The sequence below is a fragment of the Macadamia integrifolia genome, chromosome 4, assembly GCF_013358625.1.
Source record: "Macadamia integrifolia cultivar HAES 741 chromosome 4, SCU_Mint_v3, whole genome shotgun sequence".
In the NCBI taxonomy this organism is placed as follows: Eukaryota; Viridiplantae; Streptophyta; class Magnoliopsida; order Proteales; family Proteaceae; genus Macadamia; species Macadamia integrifolia.
Window position 1 is genome coordinate 14,060,821 of NC_056560.1, and position 13,058 is coordinate 14,073,878.

The 13,058-nt window shown below is 39.0% G+C and overlaps 1 protein-coding gene across 9 annotated transcripts in view; it reads right to left on the reverse strand.

Annotated features, from left to right (window-relative positions):
- Window positions 1-73: 73 nt before the first annotated feature.
- The window catches only part of LOC122076521 (inositol hexakisphosphate and diphosphoinositol-pentakisphosphate kinase VIP2-like), an 82,222-nt gene continuing 69,237 nt past the window's right edge, over window positions 74-13,058 (reverse strand). For 7 of the 9 annotated variants that reach the window (XM_042641846.1, XM_042641850.1, XM_042641845.1 and 4 more), the window contains 3 exons: window positions 5,125-5,292; window positions 1,272-1,346; window positions 74-658 (listed from right to left, as the gene is read on the reverse strand). In XM_042641846.1, the coding sequence (XP_042497780.1) occupies window positions 395-658; window positions 1,272-1,346; window positions 5,125-5,292 (507 nt within the window). In that variant the 3' untranslated portion in view covers window positions 74-394. Of the gene's footprint in view, window positions 659-1,271; window positions 1,347-5,124; window positions 5,293-6,112; window positions 6,186-8,144; window positions 8,207-13,058 lie in introns of those variants that run through there. The other 2 variants (XM_042641853.1, XM_042641855.1) reach the window with 2 other exon arrangements.

Consider the following 13,058-nt stretch of genomic DNA (forward strand, 5'->3'; position numbering starts at 1 on the left):
CCCAAAAGGAGGAAATTAAAAGAGCAACGAATAGAATGTAACACTGAAGAGCTTAGTTATAACAAGATCTAAAGAAACACAAAATTGACATGATAGCTCTATTACCACAATTCTGTACATAGTACAAGAGAAGATTTTTTCCCCCTTCATTTTTTTTTTTTTGGGGGAGGGGGGTGGGGTGGATCCGGTGGGGGAGAACAATGAAAAGAATGAGAAAGCAAAAGAAGCTACTAACCAACTCTTCACTTCCAATAACATTTTTTTTTGGTTGTTGTAAAGCTATGTTATTTTTCTGAATTTCAATGATAGGCACCAATAAAATTGATGTGATTAGTAAAACTAATGTTAATTGCATGATAATTTCACGCAGGACAAAGGTAATGCCTAGTCACAATCACTTCCCATTGGCATTAGCATGCTTGTGAAAAGGCCACAAATTCACCAGGCGTTCAAGCATTCCTGCACTTTTGGAGAAGTAACCCGAGAAGCCCTGGGGTGTTGACGGGGGTGGAAAATCCTCAGCAGGCATTGCAAATGGGCGGATCATCTTTTCCATCTTCTCTAGGGTAAGATATGACCCTACTTCTTGCAGCCTTTCTGGGCCCATTATTGGCAGTGTGTGCTCTTGATGCAAGGAAGCAGCCTCACCATCGTTCTCCTGTCAAGCAAAATGCAAAAGAATATGAAACTACTAAAGCATCACACATTTGTCAATCTATCCTGGTTTTAGTCCACTATGTCCAATTTACAGTGATGCCAAATACATCACTCAACCCCGGTGAACTACTGCGGTTCTGTTCATGGTCCATAGTACCAATACCATTCAAAGGTTTTCTTCCCTTTCATTAATTTCATCGTTCTTTGGTCATCTGTTTTTTAAACTGAAAATATTTAAGATTAGAAAAGATTTCAGACTTAACCTAATCCAATAGCTGCCTTCAATCAAGTGGGTCCCTGAGCACAATTTTCGCAAAGTTTGATGGAATAGAAATCCTATAAATGTTGTCTCCAGGAATTCAAGTCCACTCGGTTGTTGCTCTTTTTCTAAGATGGGAAAGTTCTTCAAGGAGCTCATTGGACTTGGCAGTCGAGGGAGAGAACTAGTGGAGTATTTTGTACCAACTTTAGTAGATCAATTTTTGTGTCATTAATCCTGTATTTTCTGATACTTAATTTTTTCAGCTTCATGTGCGCTTATAAAAAACTTTCTATAATATTAAAGAGAAGTGAGAAGTTTTCTCATGTTGTCCTGAAAAATAAAAAACCACTACCTCCAGCGGGCTTAAATCTGCACCACGGCTGAACGTCATCTCTAAGCGGAATCTTTTCGGGTCTTCCAGAGCTACCTGTGGTCAATTACAGAATCTGCGTAAGAAAAAACCTCTACAAATTATAGTTTATGAAAAGAGGATAAAAAATCATGACAGGTATTTATTTCTTTCCTCCTTATATTTTTCCCCAAACCATTACAGAAATATATTATACCATTTCCAATTAAAAGTGCAAATTGAAGGTAGCAACATTAACAAAGGACTGCAAGCTAGACAAGATTGTCTAGCAATTCAGACAACTGAATGATGGTTGCGTTTGTTGCAAGATTTTATAGTAAAATCTGCATCCCAGCAGAAATTTTTTTTTTTTTCCAAATAATTCCCACCCACAACAACCCCCCCCCCCCAAAAAAAATACTGTTTAGTAGATATATCTGAATAAACAGTCTCAATCTCACATGATGCCGCATGGAAGAGTAATTTTTGGAATTACTTCATTTTGCATTTGCAATTTTTTGGAAGGGAAGTTTCCTCCTCACATGACTCTCAAATGAGGCTGCCTTACATGCACTGCCTACTTTCACAAAAGACAGAATGTACGAAACAAAAAACAACTTGGAAAAAGAGAATATTTATCAGATCTTTCTGTTTCTGCTTTTCAAATAACAGTTTCATTATTCCATCAACAAACATCTGCAGCTGTTTCTAAAAAAAAGTTACAAAAAAGAGTTATTTACAATTTAATTTTAAATCATAAGCCTGTTCTTCCTCTGCTCTTTCATATTTTATATTCCACGTAGAAAAGAAAGCAACTTGTTGGGTTCTCAAAGAGTGGCCAATATCTTATTTACGCTTACCTTATTCTGAAAATCCCAAGGGAAAAACACAAACAGCAGCCTACAGAGTTTTCACAAGATCTAATAGGGTTAAGTATTCCTCAGCATGGGTATTCAGATCTAAATATTAGTTCATATCCATCATCACACATGACAAAAATTAGGGGCTTTATGCTACATGATAAGATGCTCCTTTCCAAGATATCATGAAAGAGAGTAGGAAGTCCATTAGTCAAATGTCAATATCAATTTTCTAATGTTCCCACAAAAGAAGCAGATGATAGGTCACAAAACATCTTCTCAGGAAAGCAAACAATAATTGACATCTATGCTAGTTCTTAACACAGAAAGCAGCCTGAGAACAAATCCTGAAGAAGGGCTTGTCCATTCAGCCCCTTTTGCCTAAGCAGGGGGAAGACACGGCCTCTATTTGGGTCCAAAGTGGATCACCAAGCTATCCTTGGAGCCACCTGCAGTCTATATGTCAGTTTAACACTTCCAGGTTATTTAGGAACCTAACTGCTTGAATTTTTGCACGGCAGTTTAAGATAAAGTCTTCCCCTGCCACTACTTTGGCGCTGAGCTGAACCCTTACCCACCCCCAACCCAAAAAAAAAAAAAAACCATGTGAGAGGTTGATAGTACACTGGCTTCATACGGGACTTTTCCCCAAATTTTATGTAAAAACCAAAATAACTTTCTTTCAAATTTTGTTTAGGTTAAGAAAACTAAAAGACTTTGATTTAGATGCTTCTAAATACAGTGTTGAATGGTTAGTTGGTTACAGAAATGAGAGTTAGAATCTGATAAATCTTGAGGAGTCTGACTAAGCAAGTTAAAAGAACCTTGGTATTGGTACTTGTATGAGAATCATTTGCTATTGAACAATGGAGTTAAGGGTGTCAATCGGTCCGGAACCAGGTATTTGGTTCAGTTTCAGTTTCGGTTCCAAGAAGTGTTAGTGTGATCCAGAACCGGACCAAGTCCCATCTCGGTTCTGAAAATTGGTACTCGTACCCGACCTATCCGGTTCTGTTAAGTTTGTCTCGAATTCTTGACCCGTTTTGAAGATTGACCCGATCCGACATATTTTGGTGACGACCTGAATGGGAAATTTTCTGAGATCTGTGATGGAAGCAGAGGGGTTGGGCCGATAGGCCCAAGCCCGGAGCCCATCACTGATCTCGTATGGGGGTGCGGGGGTTCGATCGGATCGACCGCGACCCGATGGGTCGACCCACGTTTTTTGAGTATATATAATGTACTGTTGCTTGTTGAGAAAGTCATTGTATTCTAGGGTTTTCACGCAGCTAGGGTTTCAGGGTGAGTTTTTCCTCGCCGCTGCTAGGGTGTAAATCTCTCTTCTGCATAGTGAATCATCTTCTTCTTCGCCCGAGGACGTAGCACACCAACCTGGTGTGTGAACCTCGTTAAATCTCTGTGTCGTACGGATCTATTCTCTTTATTATTCGTGTTTTTGGGTGTTTGTTCTAACAGGTTCCTATCCGGTTCTGGTTCCTATTTGGATTTTGTATTCGGTTCTTATTTGGTTCCAGTATCCAGCTTCAAATTCGATTTTGTTATGCAGTTGCTATTCAGAAGACAAAATGTAAATGTTTATTCGCTATGTTATTGGTCTTCCACAACAAAAGAATGAAAAAAAAAAAATCATGAGCTATGGATCATCTATTGAACTTCTAATATCATTAATTTCACTACTTTAAAACACAATATGCAGAGAATGACGAACTCTTATAGTATCAAATTCTCTAAGATCACTTTATGTAGATTAAAGAGCATAAAAAGAGGTAAATTTTGGGCTTCTAAAAACTGAATATAAGTTCTTAGTTAAAGAGGAAATTAAAGAGGAAAAAGTGGAGATTAAATTATCTAGTCCGGTCCGGTTTCAATTAGAACCGCCGGTTCTTGGCATAAATCCAGATCCGGACCGAACTGAATTATAAATACTTGTTTCAGATCCAGGATTTAATCATGTTATAATGGGTTGGATATGGTTCAGGATATTTGGTCCGGATCTGGATTCGATTTTTGGATTTGGTTCCGAATTGACACCCTTAAATGGAGTGTATCCACTGTACTTTGTCATCCATGTAACAATAGGATACGACATAGACATATGTAGAATCCATGATCAATACCTAGAGACTTGCTATAGGAATATACGCTACATTCCCATTAATTTCAAGCACAGATGAACAAAAAAGAAAAGGAGATGAGACGTTGGCTCAAGATTTAATAATATGAGTCCTACATGTATCCCACATGTAGCTTTCATCCATTGATAAACTAGAAGAATCCTTCCAACACTGACCTTACAACTTTTCATTACCTCAAGAACCCTAGGATAGCCCACAATTAACCTTTATGCTTCCATCCTTCCACCAACAAAAGCCAAGTTCTTCAGTCCCATATATGTAGGCCCGTTCTACGTCAATTTTAGGGCATATCCAGTGCATGAGGCTCCCGCCACTGCAGGGTCTGGGAAGGGTCATAATGTATACAGCCTTACCCCTGGTTTGCGGAGAGGCTGTTTCTTGACTTGAACCCGTGACCACTTGGTCACACAATGGAGCAACCTTACCATTGCACTAGGGTCCACCCTCTCCCGTTCTGCATCAATGCTCTGATAAATGTTATTCTAAATAAAATACATACTCAATTCCTTCAACTCTCTTATAATTTTACCTTCAATAAAAGAGACTAAGTCATATATAAATAGATGAGTGGTTGGATTCAATAATTGCATATGCAATGTCAATCAACAAGCACATGTTTTTCCTTATTTATATTGGACCCTATTGATCTCTTCCTCATCTTTTACACATCTGAAAAGTAAACAATTAGAATTATACAAAAGAGAAACCCAGTGCATAAGGCATTAACATAAGAAGAAAGATCCAAATTTGGGAGGGGCAAATGTATGCAGCCTTACTCTCTGCTTCACAGAAGAGGCTGTTTCCAAATCAAAAAAATAATAATAATAAAAAAAAGAGTACCTCAGTATTCTCGAACATTCTGAATACAATATAACTCATGTAGTCAAGTTCCTTTGTCTTGAACAAACGCTCCAAAGCACTATGACAGACGAGGCTTTCCTCTCCTTGCAGAGATTCATCCAAGTTACAGTAGCGAAGCACATTCATTAAAGAATGAATATGTGATTCCTGTCAATCATAAAGAATATTAAATGAATGATGAGCACTATGACAGACAAGGCTTTCCTCTCCTTGCAGAGATTCATCCAAGTTACAGTAGCAAAGCACATTCATTAAGGAATGAATATGTGATTCTTGTCTATCATAAAGAATATTAAATGAATGATGAGCACTAGCAAATGAAAGTATTTTGTGGGAAGTATTTCTGCAGTTTTATTAAGAATAGGAGCTAAATGAGCATATGTTTGCAAGGTTTAAATTATCAAGCATATCATAAATGTGATTTTAAGTTAAGTCTTGGAGACATATCGGAAAGATGCCAAAAGATGTTGGATACGCTTAAGATATGCATGGATACATGTAAAACTGGTGTTTTTAAGCAACAAATAATGATATAGAATCACTAAAGCATGTTGTTTTGAGTCAGGAGGATTCAAGTTCCCTTCAAGAACGTATACTAAGCATGTAAGCCATATGTAACTATTGACATACTAAACATGTAAGTATACTACAGTAGTACTACTAACAATACTACTTATAACAGGCCAAACATTTATATATTTTTTAAATCCAATATGAACATGGGTGTCTGTATCGGCAAATCTGAAAAATTAAGATTTGGAGATAGGGGTCCACAGCTTTGGTTGGGGACCCTGAAGCCTATACTTCCCAAGTACTCATCTTTTACAAGATATGAGAGAGTGAGAACAGCAACTGACCTATGGAGGGAGCTATAGTGCGGGGGATCGACAGATAGAGCTTGGAAGCTTGAAATCTCAAACAAGGTATACTTCAACCTTCTTCCTTCTCCTTTCCCTCTTTTCTCTTCTTCCTCCAAAAGCAATGGCTTTCTGTAATTATTTTTTTGAGTTATTTACATGGCCCTCCTGGCCTCCCCTGAACTACAACAACAACAACAAATTCAGCCTTATCCCAACTTATTGGGGTCCGCTACATGGATCCATGCAAAACAAAATAGACGAAAAAAAGTGTGCAGACAGAAAAAAGGGGGGTGGGGTGGGAGAAAAAGATGAGAGATGAGAAAGGGGAGCTGAAAGTAGATATATGAGAGTAAGAGGAAAGAAAAACAACCCAACAAGACATAAGAATCTCAGCTAAATGGGGTTGGCAACATGGATCATAGCACTCCAATAAACTCTATCCAAGGACATACTTGGGCCCAGGCTGAGACTATGCATATCATTCCTCACCACTTTGCCTATGGTCATTTTGGGCCTGCCCCAAACTCTTTTAACTCCTTCAAACTTAATCAAATCACTCTTCCTTACTGGGGCATCCTCAAGCCTCCTTCGGCCATACCACCTCAAATGACTTTCACAAAGCTTGTCATTGATTAGGGTAACTCCCAAGTTAGCACTAATATGCTCATTCCTTACTTTATCCTTCCTACTTTTGCCGCACATCCATCTTAGCATCCTCATCCCAAGTTCCACAAATCTCACACTAGTCACCACGCCCTTATACATGTCCCTAATCATATCCACATATGTATCCGACACCTCTCTCTATACAAGGACATGTCATATTAAATCTCTAGGGATATTAATACATTATCATATGTTTTTTCAAAATCAATGAAGACCATATGAAGATCCTTCTTCTGAGCTTTATAACTTTCTATGAGCCTTCTTAGTAGATAGATAGCCTCTGTTGCGGATCTACCTAGTACAAATCAAAATTGGTTCTCCGATATCTTAGTTTCTCTACTCAGGAAAACTTAAATAACATGCTCCCATAATTTCATACTATAACTAATTAGTTTTATGCTTTTATAGTTATTACAGATATGATTATTCCCTTTATTCTTGTAGATTTGGACCACAATGCTTCTTCTCCAATCATCTAGCATCTTACTTGTGCTCATAATCTTATTAAACAACTTGATTAACCAAACAACCTACAAACTCCTAGGGTTTTCCACACTTCTATAGGGAATTCACTTGGGCCTGGTGTCTTGCTGGCCTTCATCTTTCTCAAGGCTTCGTTGACATCCACCACACCAACCTATTGTACATACCTATGGCGAGTGGATTCCTATTGAGCATAGAAAACTTTTGGGTCATTCCTACTCGGAGTATGTCTCTATTTAGTAGGGCTCTAATATACTCATCCATCTCTTCACAATGTCCTCATCTCTTACTAATACTCTTCCATAATTACTTTTGATACACCTTACCTGTTCGAAATCTCTACTCTTCCTAACTTCAAAGGAGTTAAAGACTTCTTTCTTCTCAGAAATCAATAAAAAAAAAAAAAATTAAAAGCACCCTAACCATTTGGTGAAATAATTGTTAAATTTGAATACAAACTAATTTCTGATAGGGCTTTAGAGGCATCCGTTAGGGAATGATTGTCTAATGAGACCCATTTCATTTGGGTGGTAAGATTGTAAGAAGCCATAAAAGATGATTTGGTGAACTTAGCAGTTAAATTTGAATTCAAGCTATTACTTGGTAGGCTTGGCATGATTGAAAAATGGGCAATGATTAAAGGTAGTTGAGGATTAGGCAATGATTGTTTAATGAGGTCCCGTTAGATTTAGGTTTTTAAGAACCCTTATGATTCATGCAGTGCAAAAGCCATTGCCAACAATACTTAAAAAACCTTCATGTGGATTCCTTCCTCTCTTAAATTTTAATTGTCTTGTAAAAGTGAGATTCTCATCATGGGTTGCTATTTCAAGATTTTTAATTGTTCATGTAAAGTTCAGTGAGATTCTCCTGTTGGTTGTTTCAAGTTTTAAATTTTCAAAGTTCAGAATCATACACCTCATGTAATTCCAAATTGGTTAAAGCAGACACACATACACACCGACAACCTCAGAAGGACTAGAATCTCCAAGGATGCTATCATTATCACTTTATATGGTAAAACTGTTTTGTCACCTCTCTCCCAATCCCCCCTACAAAAAAGAAAAACAGAGTTTTAACTGTTTAGTTACTGCTACAGAGCACAGGCTTGTCCAACAGATTAATTCATCTTAAAAACCCACACTCTGACAATATTATTATGAACTATAATGGGGATTAGCGTTTACTCTGATCTCCTTTTCGTTCATCAGAATAAGGAGATGATTTAAAAAAAAAAATGCATTGGATGCTTGTGAAGAATAGCCAGGTGTAATTTGTTTTAAGTAAAGATAACGGAACTGGGGAGTTGATTGAAAATGACTCAAGAGATAGGTCAAAGACAGTATCTAGATTAAGGGAAATGGAGATTCCCTCTCAATGTTAATGCTTTTAATTCTTACCATATATGAACTGATGGACCTCCACCACTCTCAATTGTCTTCAGAGTGTGACTATCACTAATTCATGAAAAGACCTAGAGAGAAGTAGTGAAGTCAACTTCAAAGGAAGGAGCATTCCACTTTCCTTTTCAACAAAATAAAGCTCAAGAAACCCATTACAACAAAGTAGTGCAAGAGATACCCAACTGAGAAGGGGAATTTGCTTATATTTAGTCCCCTTATATATAACTTTTCCCCCTTCTTTTGTGTTTAGGCTAGTATAAAGATCTTCATATTTCTTCGTCCTAGCCATCCCCACAATCCTCCTAGCATTGTCGCGGGCATCATAATACTTCTTATCTTCTGAATCATAACTAACTTCTTAGTCTTTGGCTGCATGGACATCCTTATCCCACCACCATGTCTCCTTAGGGGCCTAACGACTACATATCACTTCCCCTAGAATTTCTTGGGCAACACTCTTAATACAAGTCATCATCTCGTTCCACATCACATTGGTGTCTCCTTCAAAGTCCCACTTTCCTTGTTTGACCACCTTATTAGTATATGTATTTAGGGGCTCACCTTTTAATCTCCACCACCTTTTCTTAGGATCCTTAGGTACCCTCCATGGTGCTTCGGCCCTCCCATAGACTATGGTCCTATTACAACCCCCCACCCCGGTGTTTTGAACAATTATATGGACCTCCCCTAGACTATGGTAAGGCTTACAAGTAACCACATGCCATGCTGAAATCGTTAATGTGATGCAAAACATTCTTAAATGGTCATTTGTTAGTGTAGTTTTACACTTTGACCCTTCATCGTTCCATTCTCATCTTCCTGCTGAACATCATCTTCTCCGACAACTACAACCCGTCATCTCGAGCTGCAAAACCGACGACCTTAGAACTCTGACAACTCTGCAAGCTGTGAACTAATCTCTCCAATCCAACAATTTGTGAGCTACAAAACTTTCGACCTTAGAACTCCGACGATTCTGCAGACACACATTCACAACCGATTTTGAAAGCAACAAGCTTTCGTTGTAATCCAACACAAAGGACGTGCTCATTGCATTTGCCTCTCTCTCTCTCTCTCTCTCTCTCTCTCTCATTGGAACCAACGACGACCGAGCTATTCACTTACGGGTCCCTATCTATCGCTCGCTCTATTGGTTCTCCTCTCACTAGGAATGCAATTTAGGTCAGGATCTGAAAGTTTGGGGCAACAAATTGATTACAACTCTATAGAAGAAAGAAAGCGTATATTGTTTGTGAAGTAATATTGCTGCACAATTACAGGTTTTTCTAACAAAAAGCAATTATTGATTCCATTTTAGGACAAGAAAAAGAAAAAAAGAAAATGGATTTAATTGTTGGAACCCCAACAAATGAGATGTATAACTTTCTCAGCCTTCTCAGCTTTTCCCCGTATTGTGAAAGTGAAATATTTCCTTAAATACAACAACAACAACTACAACAACAACAAAAAACTCAGCCTTATCCCAATTTAATGGGGTCAGCTTCATGGATCCATACAAAACAAAATAGGAAAAAAGCCCAAACAAAAGAGATGAAAAAAAGAGAGTAAGAGGAAAGAGGCACATCCCAACAAGTCAGGAAAATCTCAGCTATATGGGGTCGGCTACATGGATCCTTGCCCTCCAATAGGTTCTATCCAAGGTCATACTTGAGGCAAGGCCGAGACTATGCATGTCTTTCCTTGCCATTTCATCAATGGTAACTTTAGGCCTACCCCTAACTCTTTTAACTCCTTCAATCTAAGTCAGATCACTTGATGTTGATCCTCACTTTGGGAGGATCTATCATAAGAAGAAATGCCCCAGCCAAAAGGGGCCCACCGACCTCATTTAAGTCCACTTGAGTGGCTAAGTTATTAGTTAGAAATAAAGGGCCCATTGGGCCCATCAGTTATTGCTTTAAGTAATTAATTATTTACATTAATTAATAAGGCCTAGTGGGCGAGCCTGTGGCACAACGGTTAAGTTGCACTATTGCAACCTGTTGGTCACAGGTTCAAAACTTGGAAATAGCCTCTCTTGCGAAGCAAGGGGTAAGGTTGCATACACACTTGCCCCTCCCAGACCTTGCAGTAGCAGGAGCCTCGTGCACTGGGTTGCTCTTTTTTATTATTATTATTAATTAATAAGGCCCATGAGCCCATCGATTGTACTCTACCATTAAAGGCTCTTAGTTAATTAGTTGCTTACTCCATGTCGGAGTTCTAGTCCTATTTAGAGTCCAACTCCTATAATGTAATGTCTAAACCTACTTGGAGTCTAACTCCTAGTTAAAGTATGACTGCTATTCTACCCTCTAAATATAGAGGAGCCTATGTACTGTTATTTCTCAGATTTGAATAAACAAAGATTGCAGTCAATTGCTTCTAAACAGCCGAGATAGCTGTGAGTGAGATGCCCGGGCCGAGATAGCCACCCCACCCACAATTCTCTTGGCTCTTGTCACTTTATTTGATTCAATTCACTGTCCATTGCTTGCTGTTCCTGATTATTACTGCTGTGAGAGTCAAGAAGTTCAGATCTGTCCAGAGTTCTCAGAACCAGCATCGATTCACAAAGGATTCTCACTATTGAAGCCAGCAATCTCTCTCCTAAGTCAGATTTCAAGAAAGCTCTTAACTTTCCAACCAGCCATCAGAAATTCCTCAAACTTGAGGGTTTTTGTACCCTCCTAGGGCCCCACCATCGACCAGCTTTGCAGCTCCATTGGAGCCACACAGGTCCAGCCGCACCTCTCTCTCTCTTCTATCAACTTGTCTTTGGGGGTTATTTGCTGGTTATTTCTCTATTGTTCTCTTGGGTTTACTTCTGTTTATTGTTAAGTTAATTAGTGAGTCATGTTTGGGGCCATAAATTGCTGGGGTGGTTTACTTGTAACCTACTTCTGCATTATCACTCCTCCATACTGGGGGCATCCTCAGGCCTCCGATGAACATGGTTATACCACTTCAAACGACATCCATAGAGCTTGTCATTCATCGGGGAAACTCCCAAATCATTTCTAATATGCCAATTCCTTACTTTATCATTCTTAGTATTGCCACACATCCATTTTAACATCCTCATCTCAACTACACATAGCTTCTCTATATGACACTTCTAGCTTATATGGCACTTCTTGGTAGTCCAACCTTTCGCACTATACATCATAACTGATCAATCAACCGTCCTATCGAAATTCCCTTAAAGCTTTAAATGGATATGCCAGTCACACAACACTCCAGATGCACCTCTCCACTTCATCCATCCCAATTATATTCTCTATGAAACATCATCTTCTATGTCACATTCTTTATTTATAATTGACCCTAGATATCTAAAATAGTCACTTTGTGGAATCATCTCCACTATAAATAAGTTATTGATTCCACGAAACCAATTGTTTAAGTTCAAAACCCTTTTTTTTTTAATTAATCGTGTTTGAGATTGAAACTCATTTCTAGACTAGAAAAAAAAAGTGTGAGGAGAATTGACGAGTTTGAACTGTACGAGAGCTCTTCAAGGGCTGAACGACCAGAGCTCTCAAGAAACAATGACTAGATTCAGGTTCCACCATGAGAAACCCACATCGGTGGAATCAGGCGCATCCTATCACGCCAAGCGCTCAAGGGAGTAGGCAGGGTGAAAAATAGTCCCACATCGATAGGCAAGGGTGAACTTGAGCCCTTATATAGTGGGATGGTATCCTCACCTAAAAGTGCTAGTCTTTTGGGTTGATGGGCCAACCCGTGACAAAGTGGTATCAAAGCCAACCCAACCCGAATCTGATGGCACGCCAAGCGCTCCAAGGGAGGAGTAGGCAGGGTGGCCCACCATGACGAGGGCGTCATATAATTGGGTGGGGGAGAATGTCTCGCCAAGCGCTCAAGGGAGTAGGCAAGGTGAAAAATAGTCCCACATCGGATAGGCAAGGGTGAACTTGGGCCCTTATATAGTGGGATGGTATCCTCACCTAACAAGCTAGTCTTTTGGGTTGATGGGCTAGCCCGTGACATTCCGCTAAGATCAAAAGGACTTCTGGTGATGCTGATCCTTTAAAGAAATAGGATTTAAGAACAAGTGAGTTACCTACGCCGAAGAGTTGTAGTATTATTTCCGTTGGAAAATTCTCTCTTCACCTACACCGGAAATTAGTAAAGAACAAAACCCTAAACCATCAATTTTGGATGTAATTTTTCAAAACACCACAGGGGGGAGGGGATTGGATTAGGACCATAGTCTAAGGGAGGGCCATGTAAATAACTCTATTAAAAAAAAAGCTGACCTATCCAAAATAGGTTTTCTTTAACGCCCCCTTTTTTTCTCTTCATTTTGAAGCTTGTCACCATACATTAGTAATGTATCGAGCTGTATTGACTCGTCTCGGGTTGTATACCCCAAGACAAATCGATATATCCTGATACATAGCCCTCTCTTTGAACTCTTATTCCAATGTTGTTTCCAAAGGCCAAATTTGGACACGTATTGATACTTAAAATTGCC